Here is a 12,821-nt window from a genome sequence, read left to right as displayed (position 1 = left end):
TTTGTAACTTCAATAATCAGGACACTATCTAAAGGCGAGCTCGATATAAAAGATTCCGGCGATAGATCGAACACTAAAATTTTCTTCTTCGAAATCCAGGCTGCTCAAGAGAAGATTGTCAAGCAGCTGCAACACCAGCTGAACGAGACCCAAGGTAAGCTCGAGGAAGTGAACCGCACCTTGAACGACTTCGATTCCGCGAAGAAGAAGCTGTCCATCGAGAACAGCGATCTGCTACGCCAACTGGAGGAGGCCGAATCTCAGGTCAGCCAACTGTCGAAGATCAAAATCTCACTCACCACGCAATTGGAGGATACGAAGAGGCTCGCGGACGAGGAGTCGCGCGAGCGCGCCACTTTGCTCGGCAAGTTCCGCAACTTGGAGCACGATCTGGACAACATCCGCGAGCAGGTTGAGGAGGAGGCTGAGGGCAAGGCTGATCTTCAGCGTCAACTCAGCAAGGCTAACGCCGAGGCGCAACTGTGGCGCACCAAGTACGAATCCGAGGGCGTCGCCCGGGCTGAAGAGCTCGAAGAGGCAAAGAGGAAGCTGCAAGCCAGACTTGCCGAGGCTGAGGAGACGATTGAGTCTCTCAATCAGAAGGTCATCGCTCTGGAGAAGACTAAGCAACGGCTGTCCACAGAAGTGGAGGACTTGCAGATCGAAGTGGACCGCGCTACTGCCATCGCAAACGCCGCCGAGAAGAAACAGAAGGCCTTCGACAAGATCATCGGCGAATGGAAGCTCAAGGTCGACGATCTCGCTGCCGAGCTCGATGCCAGCCAGAAGGAATGTCGCAACTACAGTACCGAGCTCTTCAGGCTTAGAGGTGAGAGGAATCGGAAAAATTCGATTTTCTTGATTTCAAATTTGTCTAGATAAAAATATGCAAAAGATAAAATATAAAAAAGTATAAATTGAAATTTGATCAATTTGCTAAAATTAAAATTCAAAGAAGTCTTCTGTCAAGTAATAACTTCTATCAAATTGCTTTCAAAATAAATTAAATTTTCCTAATAATGCATTTTTTTTAACTATTAATATTTTATACTATTTATTAATATTTTATGCTATTAATATTTATCACAAAATTGTCGATTGATTAGGTGCCTACGAGGAAGGTCAAGAACAGCTGGAGGCAGTACGTCGCGAGAACAAGAATCTCGCCGACGAGGTGAAAGACCTGTTGGACCAGATCGGCGAAGGTGGCCGCAACATTCACGAAATCGAGAAGGCCAGGAAGCGCCTGGAGGCTGAGAAGGATGAGCTTCAGGCCGCTCTCGAGGAAGCCGAAGCTGCCCTCGAACAAGAGGAGAACAAAGTGTTGCGTAGCCAGCTCGAGCTCAGCCAGGTCAGACAGGAAATCGATCGTCGCATACAGGAGAAGGAAGAGGAATTCGAGAACACCAGGAAGAATCATCAACGCGCCCTCGACTCCATGCAAGCTTCCCTCGAAGCAGAAGCCAAGGTGAGCCATGCATTTTCAGTGTCATTTTCACGCTCTTATAAAATAATGATATAGAAACAATGAATCAAAAACACTCTAATCTTACAATAAAATTCAATCCTCAGGGCAAAGCTGAGGCGCTGCGCATGAAGAAGAAGCTGGAGGCGGACATCAACGAGCTAGAGATCGCGTTGGACCACGCCAACAAGGCGAACGCCGAGGCCCAGAAGAACATCAAGCGATATCAGCAGCAGCTCAAGGACGTGCAGACCGCGCTTGAGGAGGAACAGAGAGCGCGCGATGAAGCTCGGGAGCTCCTCGGCATCTCGGAGCGTCGCGCCAATGCCCTGCAGAACGAACTCGAGGAGAGCCGCACTCTTCTTGAACAAGCTGACCGCGGTCGCCGCCAGGCCGAACAAGAGCTCGCCGACTGTCACGAACAGCTGAACGAACTGAGCGCCCAGAACGCTTCCATTTCCGGCGCCAAGAGGAAACTCGAGGCCGAACTGCAGACTCTCCACGTGAGTGTTTATTCTACAATAATTTAATATTTTTTTTCGAAGAAATACACAACAAGTTGCACATTTATACATTTCTTTCCATCAGTCCGATCTGGACGAGCTGCTGAACGAGGCGAAGAACTCGGAGGAGAAGGCGAAGAAGGCGATGGTGGACGCGGCCAGATTGGCAGACGAGCTACGCGCCGAGCAGGATCACGCTCAGACCCAAGAGAAGCTGCGCAAGGCCCTAGAGACGCAAATCAAGGAACTGCAAGTGCGCCTGGACGAGGCCGAGGCAAACGCTCTCAAGGGCGGCAAGAAGGCCATCCAGAAGCTGGAGCAACGCGTGCGCGAGCTGGAGAACGAGCTCGACGGCGAGCAAAGGAGACACGCCGACGCCCAGAAGAATCTGCGCAAGTCCGAGCGCCGTATCAAGGAGTTGAGCTTCCAGGTAAAGTCCCACCTATAAATATCACATTCGAGTCAATCGCGCATTAATATTTTTAATATAATTAAAGAGGTAGTTTTTTTTTAAATAGATTGTGTTCTTTTGTAGTCATACATGTGAATTGAATTAATATTTTATAATTAGAAGATTCTCTAAATCTTTTATTCTTACTATTAAATCATTAATTTTGTTAACTAAATTTTAATATTATTTAATTATTAACTTTTATTAATTTTCTTTATATTATCTTATCAATTGAAATTCTCACTCGCAGTTAAGTAAAGAGTTTGCTGTTTTCGTTTCCAGGCGGACGAGGACCGTAAGAACCACGAACGCATGCAGGATCTGGTTGACAAGCTCCAGCAGAAGATTAAGACGTACAAGAGGCAGATTGAGGAGGCCGAGGAGATCGCCGCGTTGAATCTTGCCAAGTTCCGTAAGGCACAGCAAGAGCTGGAGGAGGCCGAGGAAAGGGCGGATCTTGCCGAACAAGCTATTACCAAGTTCCGCACCAAGGGACGCGGTGGAAGCTCCGCGCGCGGACTCAGCCCAGTGGTAAGCTATTAGATCTCTCCATCGTCATCTTGGAACTTGAACTCTCAATATCGAAATGCAACATGCATCTTTTTCTTTCTTTTTAATCGAATAGCATTTGATTTTAATTTTACCGATAATATTTCGAAAAATATTTGAGAAAGCTCTTAAATTTTCTTTTATTTGAAATCAATATATTTTAAAATTTTAATTATAAATCTTGCGATTTTATTCGAGCGATTTTTTGCCAATATTACAATCTCTCAGATATACAGGGTGTTTCCAAAATGACTATTTATTTTTTGAAATAATAGAATAAATTCTAAAAAAATTAAAATAAAAAATTGGCTCAAATAATAATAATTAAAAATTAATTAAAAACAATAGAAATAATAGAATAAATTATAAAAAATGAAAATAAAAAAATGGCTCAAATAATAATAATTAAAAAAATTGATTGACAATTTTTAATCAATTTTTAATAATTATAAACAAACTGTTAGCAATGTATAACAATTTTTTAAAATCTTTTAATTTCGCCAAAATTGCAGATAATCACTTTAGGAACATCCTGTATATCACATTTTATTGAATTGAAAATCGCATCAGGCTTTAATTAATTATAAGCATTATGATAAAAATAAAAAGTAAATCGTATCTGGAGAAAATCGTTAGAAATCGGTCGCGCGTTCGGAAAGTCGAATACGTAAAATCGCAAAGCTCGTTCAGAGATCGGAATAAGAAAGTGCGCTGCACTCTGGAGGTCGATTGATGTCTAATTAGCGATCTCTGTATTCCTGTGTGCAGCCGCAACAGAAACGTAAGGCGGCGTCCTCCGCGTTGGAGTAAACGCACACACGTCGCGCTTGGTCCATGTAAGTCTGTGCACGTGTCGTGAGGCGCGTGCATGAGCGTATGTGTGAGACGATAATCTTCTAGACAGAGAGAAATAGAGATAGACGCAGATTAGAAAAGAGAATGGGTCAGGAGTTCACGAAACGCGAGAGGAACACGCGACTCCCCTTTTATCCCCCCTGCATCCATCAAGTGTCGCATTTGCACCTGTTTGTCCGATAATACTCTCACGAATGGATATGAGCTTGTTCTTCGTCATTAACTCTGTGTATCGCATCTCCTCGAACCTTCTCTCTTATACTTGTAGATACTGCGAATTAGTAAGCGTCAGTTAGAGCAATTTTCTCGAGTTTTATCAATATTCTATCATGATTGGAACCGGCAATTATTTCAGCAGATACAATCTTGTGTCGCGATAGAAAAGTGACTTTTAAATGTCAGTCAATATAATAGAAAAAATATTCTTGATTAATTATTCATCGAGCCTATTTATAAAATTGATAGTTGAAGAGGGAGAGAGAGTTGAATAAATAATTTTAAAAATATAAATTTTTCAACCTATGAATTATTCTTGAACTATTTTCTTGAACGTATATTGAATGCTTTTCCAGTTGATTTTTAATATGGTATAAAATTATTACACCGGTTTCAATCTCTCGCCTAGTAGTGTCTTAGCGCATCTTTTACACTTCTTTGTGATCCAGCGTAGGAATTAGTCGCGAAATTTCACGAGGATGATTTTCTTCGGAATCCCCAAGGAATATTCTATATATTCCTCCATCTTACTCTCCTTTCTCAAGTCAAAGTATACCGACTATTTTTGTATATTCGTCTCCCCTTCTTCAAAGTTTGATTTATTTAATTTTCTTTTATCTAGATATGATGTTTATTCTTGTTTGAGAGAGAAACAGAATAAAGTTTTCGTTTATTTTATTTTCTGTCAAAAGATTTCTTCCTTTTTCTCGTCGATATACATACATTATCATTGTTGATTTTTGCTTTTAACAGTTCAGACTTAACAAGAACTGCAACTATAAATCGAGATTTTCCGCAAAGAGTTGTAACTAATATCACGAGAGAGTTACATGTCTGAGATAAATCCCCTCTCTCTGTAAGAATACGCCAGACATGGTGCTGTTGGCAAAACATAGAGGTGTCACGACCCTCGTTACGTCATCTCGATTCCATTGACGCATTCGGGTGCAAATGTTAAGAAACAAGAAAAGTTGGATCATGAGCAGGAACGACACAGTGAACGTGTCCCACCCTCTTTAAACTCCATATCAATGTTTTCTACACAAATCCGTGAAGAATTTTATATATTTTTATATTTGTTTTATATATTTTTATATCTGTCAAAACATACAAATACTCCCCTGCATATTTATAGTTATTTATAGTAATAAGAGATTAACGTTTCACGTGTCTGTCTCCTTTCAGCCACACCGGCCTGCGTTCAAACCCCTATTAGATGGTTCCGCATTCCCGCCACGCTTCGACCTGCAGCCCGATGGTGAACTGTAAAGCTCCTTCCGAGGAATTCGCGCAGATAATTATAAACCGACAAAAAGAAAAAAAAAGAATAAAAATATTAACAACAGAAAACTCAAACATCCGAAGAATAAAAAGGAGGGTAAGAGAAGGAGAAGGAACATCATCGTCCTCATCGAGTCCGTCGCCGAACGAAGACACGAATACATACAACGAATCCGAGAGCTCGCTCGGAGCTCTCAACGGCATCGTCGTCTCGCAATCGAGCGTTCGATCGATCATCACAAATTCGCGTCGTCCTTCTCGACAATAAAATTTCGATAAAATTAATGCTCGCTCGAGAAGATCGAAGGAAAAGATGGGGACGCGAGAGAGGGTGCGTGTTGCTTCACCATGCGAGCTGACGGTCGAGGGAAAGAGAAAGAGAGAGAGTGAAAGAGCAAGAGAGATATCGAGCGAGCGGACGATGAGAGGGCGAGAGCCAGCGAGAGATATATTAATATTTACGTATTACACATACACACACATACACACAGAAAAATAAAGGGGAAAAATAATAACAGAGCGATAAATATACATATAAACATTACGCCCTCGCGAGATGCACAGCAAGCAAAAGTGTTGAACGTAAATGAGAAAAATAAAAAAAAAATAATACATACATATATATACATATATATACTCGCGAGAAGAAACGCGAACAAAGCGAGTCGCGAAAAACGTTCAATAGCGCGTATCATTACATGTGTCATCCAAATGATATCGTATCCTATAAACTTAATTGTAATTTATAAAGAGAGACGAAGTATGTATTTATTAAAGTAAATAAGCAATAAATAAAGATAAGAATTAAATCACCTCTTATATGTCACCGCTTATATGTCAGATTACTCGATCGTGAAATTTGAAATCAACAGAGATAAGAATTCGTTGCTCATTATATTATTAATGTCAGGGGATTGTTTAATGTCAATCTAATTGTCAAGTTAATATTTCATATAATATAAAAAATTTACAGCAATATACAATTGTTATGTAATCGTAAAAAATTATCTCTTATCTTAACAAATATATATCTTCTCTTAAATTTTTTTGTTTTACGAAATAGAAAGATCTTTATTTATTAAATTTTTAAATTCACATGTTATATTTAAAATTAATTTGAAAAATATTTTTATCAAAATCTATCAACTTACTTGTTATTTTTGAAAAATTTAATTTTAGCTTATTCAACTTGCTATTATTCACAACTAGATGTTTACATCAAAAATTATATGCAACCTTGTATAACAAATTTCTACTTGAGAGATTTGCAATCGAATGAACTGTCTCGCATCGAAGACAATTACCTGAAATTCTTTTTCACTTCGGTTCGCGAGAGTTGTCTGAATTGTCCCTTAAGGAGTTCCCATTGCGTCCATTTGTCCGAACTGACGCCGAATTCCTTGCACGTCTGCAAGAAAGCGGGCACGCATAATGACAGATAGTGATGGTCCACAGTGGGTAGCAGATGGTGCAGAGAGTGCGAACCAAAGTGCGTAAGCGCCAGGAAGATCGAGTCGTCGATAACCTCACGATCACGCATTGCGTCCAACTCGAACAGACCCCAGTCCAGATCATTCCTTGAAAATATTAGGAAAATGATAATTAGAAAAATTACCTTCTTATATCCTTTGGAATATGTAATACTAAAATCATTTTGCTATTTAAAAAATTATTATGAAATTATATTAAAATTAAAAAAGTTAAAAGTGGAATTATATAAAACGTCAAAATTAAAATTAAAATTTTTTAAATTAAAACTAAATCTTAGAAAAATGTCTAGAATTAATTATCAAGTATTTAAATCGATGGAAATTAATATGTTCGCATTTAATAATGATCAGAAAAATTAATACAATATTACATCAAAATTTATATATGTATATTCACACATTTATAAAGTTAAAAATTATTTTAATTTTATTCTTATAAATTTAATATTTTAAATTTAATATTTTAATATTAAATTTAATATTTTAATATTTTAATATTCTTCAAAATTACTTTAATATTCTTACTGTTCATATATTTATACGCTAAATTTTATTATTGCATTACTCCTTGTGTTAACGAATGTTTTTAGTCATATTTCGATTATTTCGAGGATGCTCACTGGCGAAAATAATAATAGCGTAAGAATTGGCGAAGGCGCCCGCGAGACTCAGTGCAAAAGTCATGGCTGCCAAGGAGTCGGTGATGAGATTCGTCGTCGTGGATGGCCGATGAAAATTAATGCTCTTTAATGCCTCGGCTGCACGTTTCTTGAATGTATGATAAAAGCCGTCCGATGAGAAAGTCAGTGGCACCAATCGTGGTGTCGCGGCTTCTCGTACGTAGAATTTCGGCAGCAGTCGTTCGGCCTTGTCGGTGATGTGATGGCTCTACGACGTTAGAATTGGAAAATCTCAATCTCAAGAATTGCAAGTATAACAATAAATCTCAGATTTTGCTTCAAAAATATTACAAATTACAGGAACAAAAAATACATAATATAATTATATAATTATAATTTTATTAAAAAATGTTTATTAAAAAATTTTTATTCAAACATTTTATTAAAAAATAATTATGAAAATAAAATACAAGAATATATTAAATTAAATTTATATTAATATTAAAGAATAATAGATAAAGTCAAATTAAATTTATTTAATTATATAACTATTAAAATTAAAAAAGAATACTTAAAATTAAACTAAATTAATTTAACATTTTGTCACATTAACATATACTACGATGAATAATTTTGCTTTTGATTCGATACCTCGAACAACTCGGTGATGTCGGTTGCTTTTGTGAGCCGAATCCATTCTGCGCCACCCGGATGCGATTTGACGAAAGTCTCTAGATCGTAGAGTTTGTTTCCGATCCTCCACAATCCTTCCGCACCATCAATTCTTTTTCTAGCTTCCAGAAACTTAGCGCCGGTTTTTGGATTTTTCCTCGCTGGTAGATAAGCTAATCCGGGCACCGTACTAGTTTTTGACATATTGAACGTTTTTTTAATCTCCTCTTCGAAATATTCGAAAAAATTTGATACGACGGATCTATTGATTTGTCATTGAAGTCCAAGTTTCATGAAATCAAATTATAAATCCTTTTACATAAATTCTTTTAATTTGTAAAACAAGCCACTCTCTCCTACTTACGCATATATTTTATAATAAAAAAAACAATAAAATACGAACTTCCCTTTATATTCAAAAACTCGCATACTCGGAAACTCATATGTGGAGAGCGTTTAAAAATTGGCAGAAATACATAGGTGAAACCTAATAACGCACGATAGTGCAACAGTTATTAGGTTGAATATAAAAAAATAGCGTACACAAAAAATGTCAAAGAGACATAAATATCACACACAGTACAAAAAATTAAATATATTTAATCAGAAATAAAAATATAATATTATGAAGTCTCTCTAGAAGTTTCTAGAAGAATCCGCAATTTGATTGATTCAAAGTGCATATAATTCTATCCATTATAATGAAATATGAAATATGAAAGTAAAAGTGATCAGTGAAGTATAATTATTTTACAACATTTGCATCATTGACATAAATTTGCATATAAATTTCATAGTATGTGAACATTGTACACGTACGTAAGAATTATACTGATAAGTGGAGCGTGTTTGTCATCATCTATAAGTAGAATGATAATTTGAATATGACATTAATGCTCATGATATATTTCCACGCTTTCAGATCGAATGTTTAAATCATCTATCAAATAACTCCTATAACTTAAGAACGCGTTTCTATGTCAATAATTAACGATAAAGTTATTAATTTATAGCAATTGTAGTTATTAATTTAAAACGTCATGTAAAAAATTTATTTTAAAAAATCATAAAATATTTGGTAATTATTTAGCTTAGGGGAGCCACCTCGGATAACCTTGACCTTGACATATATTGTCAAGGTGATGACTCTGAGTAACATTCAAAAGGTTTTAGTCGGCGCTCATTGTTTATTTAAAAGTTATAAATAAAAGAAGTTTCATAAGTTCATTAATACATTTATCGAAAGAAAAGCAAAATTCACTCTTAACGAGGGTTAAATGTAAGTTAAGGTTAAATATAAGTGAACTTCGCTTCTCATCTTGAAAAAGAAAAAATATATAGCCCTAATACTACAATTATATAACACTTTGTATAGAATATATGTATTACCTTGTTTGCTTAGATTGATTAATTTACTTTTCTTATACTTTTCTTACACACACACACACGCAGAGGGTGCAAAGGGGGCCTTCTGCCCCCCCTCCCGCAACCACCTCGCCGGTAGGGGACGCATTGGGAAGAGTTCAATTACTGGATATATGCTGTAAGTTGTAAAGCGAGGTCCACTTTGCCTACCGGCGGGGTTGTTGCGGTTGGGGGGGCCAAAGCCCCCATGCACCCCCGCCCGCGCGCGCGCGCGCGCGCGCGCGTGTGTGTGTGTGTACACATACATTTGTGATATTTTTTAATTGTATTAAATTGTATTAAATTCTATATAAATTTAAATTGTTTACCTTTTTTTTATTTACGTTTAATTTACCTTTTTTTGTGTTTTTCTTTGACTTGCGAGTTCGACCGCCATTTTTAAGTTTCACATTCGTGTTCAGGAGGTAAAAATACGTAGGAATTGGGTATTCTTACCCATTATTTCATATAGGTGGGTTTTCCAAAGGTTTACCATCATAAAAGTTACGAGAGCGAATAACAGATATTAACGAAAAACGTATAATACTATAATGTAAAATAAATTCGTAGAATACTGCATGGATTTATAACTACTTTTCAAGATGAAGCGGAGTTCATTTAATCTTGGCCTTCGTTAAGAATGAATTTTGTTTCGTCTTAGAAAGTACATGCGTAGATACAGTATGTTCCGCCCTCCTGCGGGAGGCTCCACTTTCAGAAGATATAACCTAATCCAACCCATGTCCGTGGTATGAGGTATACCTCGCTTTGCATAGAAAATTATAAATCCATAATATACAGGATTTTCGAAAAGTCCGGAAACGATATCGAATATCTAAAAAATAAAGCATTTTAGAGAAAAATGTTTCAAACAAAAGTTGTTTGGTTTAAAAAGAGCTATAAAATGGTGGCAATGGTTTGACCTTGAATAGCCGCTGGAAGATCACATGAAGGTCACCTTGAATTTTTTAAATGGAACACCCTGTATATTTTTGCACATTCTTGTAGCTTATCTCGAGAGCTTTCCAAAACACTTATGAGTATAAAGTATTTTTTATTAAGTACTTTTCGAGTTATGAGGCTTGAAATAATTTCTTAATTTTACATAAACCATAAAATATCTAGTAAAATATTCATTTTTCGATTATCTTACCTTAATACTTTTGTGCACAGAACAATGTGAGGAATCAATTAGTGTAAATAAAAAACATAGTTGTTTTTGAGAAAAAATATGTAATTGTTAATTGCAAATTACATATTTTTTTTAGAAACTATTATGTGTTTTCTTTACACCAATTGATTCCTCACATTGTTCTGTGCATAAAAGTATTAAGGTCAGATAATCGAAAAATGAATATTTTACTAGATATTTTATGGTTTATGTAAAATTAAGAAATTATTTCAAGCCTCATAACTCGAAAAGTACTTAATGAAAAAATACTTAATTATAATGTTTCGGAAAGCTCTCGAGATAAGCTACAAGAATGTGCAAAAATATACAGGGTGTTCCATTTTAAAAAATTCAAGGTGACCTTCATGTGACCTTCCAGCGACTATTCAAGGTCAAACCATTGTCACCATTTTATAGCTCTCTTTAAACCAAACAACTTTTATTTGAAACATTTTTCTCTAAAATGCTTTATTTTTTAGATATTCGACCGTTTCCGGATTTTCCGAAAACCCTGTATGTACATGGTATCCGAAAAATATGTTCTATTTATAAAACTTCTTTTATTTATAACTTTTAAATAAACAACGAGCGCCGACTAAAACCTTTTGAATGTTACTCAGGGTCAACACCTTGACAACATATGTCAAGGTCAAGGTTATCCGAGGTGGCTTCCCTAAGCTAAATAATTACCAAATATTTATATAAATTATGTAAAAGTAATACATAATACATAATTTATATAAAAAAAATAATAAAAATATCACGTAAAGGTAATAATTAATTTAATATAATACTAATAATTATTAATTTATTAATTGTTAATACATTATTTAATAACTGTCGGTCAACGAGTATCATTGTAAGATATCACAATGCAAAATTATCAAAAACTCAACTGTCATAATTGTCACACAGATTGCAACCGATAAAACAAATCTTATTTTTACTCTTTTTCACTTTTTTCTGTTTTTCACTTTTATACTTGCCTGTACTTTCGCCCTATAACAAAAATATTCACCGAGCATTTTACTCACTATGGATTGCGTCGACATATCTATTCGATTTTAACGTATCCATGTTTCGTGTACAATCGTACGCGAACACGACAAATACGTGATCTCTTGATCGACTAAATTTAAATCATTAATGATTCTTTTTAATACTTCCTTTTTTATCTTTCAATAATCCGGTTACAAGACACGGCCGATGCAAGGGTTAGGGTTACGAGATACGTACCGTGGAAGGGATATTGAATAACGAATGAAGAAGAGTGTTTTAGCGTGTGTATCTCTCTCGAAAAACGACAATTGTTATTGATAATGACGTCGTCTTTGATACCACGAATACGAGATATGTCGTTCGTGTCTGGCAATTTATTACGAATTATATAATTCGTATTTAATCAGTTAATCAGTTTTTAGAGGTTTTAAGAGCGCTCGCTGCGATTTTGTAATATTCTCTTTTTGACTTTTTAGATCGTAATTGTGTTAGTACATTTTGAGTTACGACAGTTTGATTTGAGAAAAATAACAATATTTTATCACAAATATGTGATAAATTTGAAAAATTTCATCACGAAAGTGATGAACAAATATATATAAAAAGTCGAAAAGTTCGTTAAAGCGACTTCATGGATATATAGAAAGTGTGAACAAATATATATAAATATTACGAAATTATTTTATTATGATTATTTTATGCTTTAATCATTTTATGAACATGAAAAAAATTACTATGGAAAAAAAAATAAAAAACAATCATTTTCTTGCATTTCCTGCAAGAAAATGATTGTTTTTTATTTTTTTTTCCATAGTAATTTTTATATATTAAAATGTGTTAAAATATATTAAAATGTGAATTGAATAAAATATATATAATAAAATTCGAAATTACAAAATAAATTATTTCTGTGATATTTACTTTTCCGTGCTATTTTGTATTTGTTATCGTACAGCGAAGACTTTTAGCTCGCATTGTATATCAGATACATCATCTCATTATAATAATCATTTGTCAAATAAAAAACATTTACATATGGCACTTATACATCGCAGGAGTAAAAAATTTTATTTTTAACGAGATGATGCACGCAAATCCACGTTCTACTTAACGATCAACTGCATCAATATCATCGTTTTTCTCTC

At 35.3% G+C, this 12,821-nt stretch overlaps 2 protein-coding genes across 41 annotated transcripts in view; one reads left to right on the top strand and one right to left on the bottom strand.

Annotated features, from left to right (window-relative positions):
* The window catches only part of Mhc (myosin heavy chain), a 112,658-nt gene that overhangs the window by 42,812 nt on the left and 57,025 nt on the right, over positions 1-12,821 (top strand). For 38 of the 40 annotated variants that reach the window (XM_083078014.1, XM_083077982.1, XM_083077995.1 and 35 more), the window contains exons 21-26: positions 100-829; positions 1,107-1,468; positions 1,573-1,968; positions 2,054-2,398; positions 2,702-2,950; positions 5,225-6,129. In XM_083078014.1, coding sequence (XP_082934140.1) covers positions 100-829; positions 1,107-1,468; positions 1,573-1,968; positions 2,054-2,398; positions 2,702-2,950; positions 5,225-5,308 — 2,166 coding nt within the window. In that variant the 3' untranslated portion in view covers positions 5,309-6,129. Of the gene's footprint in view, positions 1-99; positions 830-1,106; positions 1,469-1,572; positions 1,969-2,053; positions 2,399-2,701; positions 2,951-3,736; positions 3,805-5,224; positions 6,130-12,821 lie in introns of those variants that run through there. The other 2 variants (XM_083078015.1, XM_083078016.1) reach the window with 2 other exon arrangements.
* LOC145974482 (uncharacterized) lies at positions 5,776-12,076 on the bottom strand (the record flags this gene model as incomplete). Its single annotated transcript, XM_083104339.1, has 5 exons — positions 5,776-6,897; positions 7,431-7,698; positions 8,082-8,292; positions 8,922-8,961; positions 11,914-12,076. Coding segments are annotated over 5 exons (942 nt in total), but the record flags the coding sequence as incomplete, so codon positions are not given.

The sequence above is a fragment of the Camponotus vicinus genome, unplaced genomic scaffold (assembly GCF_025532165.1).
Source record: "Camponotus vicinus isolate PSW18456_S1 unplaced genomic scaffold, iyCamVici1.0 SCAF_1, whole genome shotgun sequence".
NCBI classification, from domain to species: Eukaryota; Metazoa; Arthropoda; class Insecta; order Hymenoptera; family Formicidae; genus Camponotus; species Camponotus vicinus.
The sequence above is the reverse complement of the archived record's forward strand: the minus strand, read 5'-3'. Positions and strand labels throughout refer to the sequence as shown.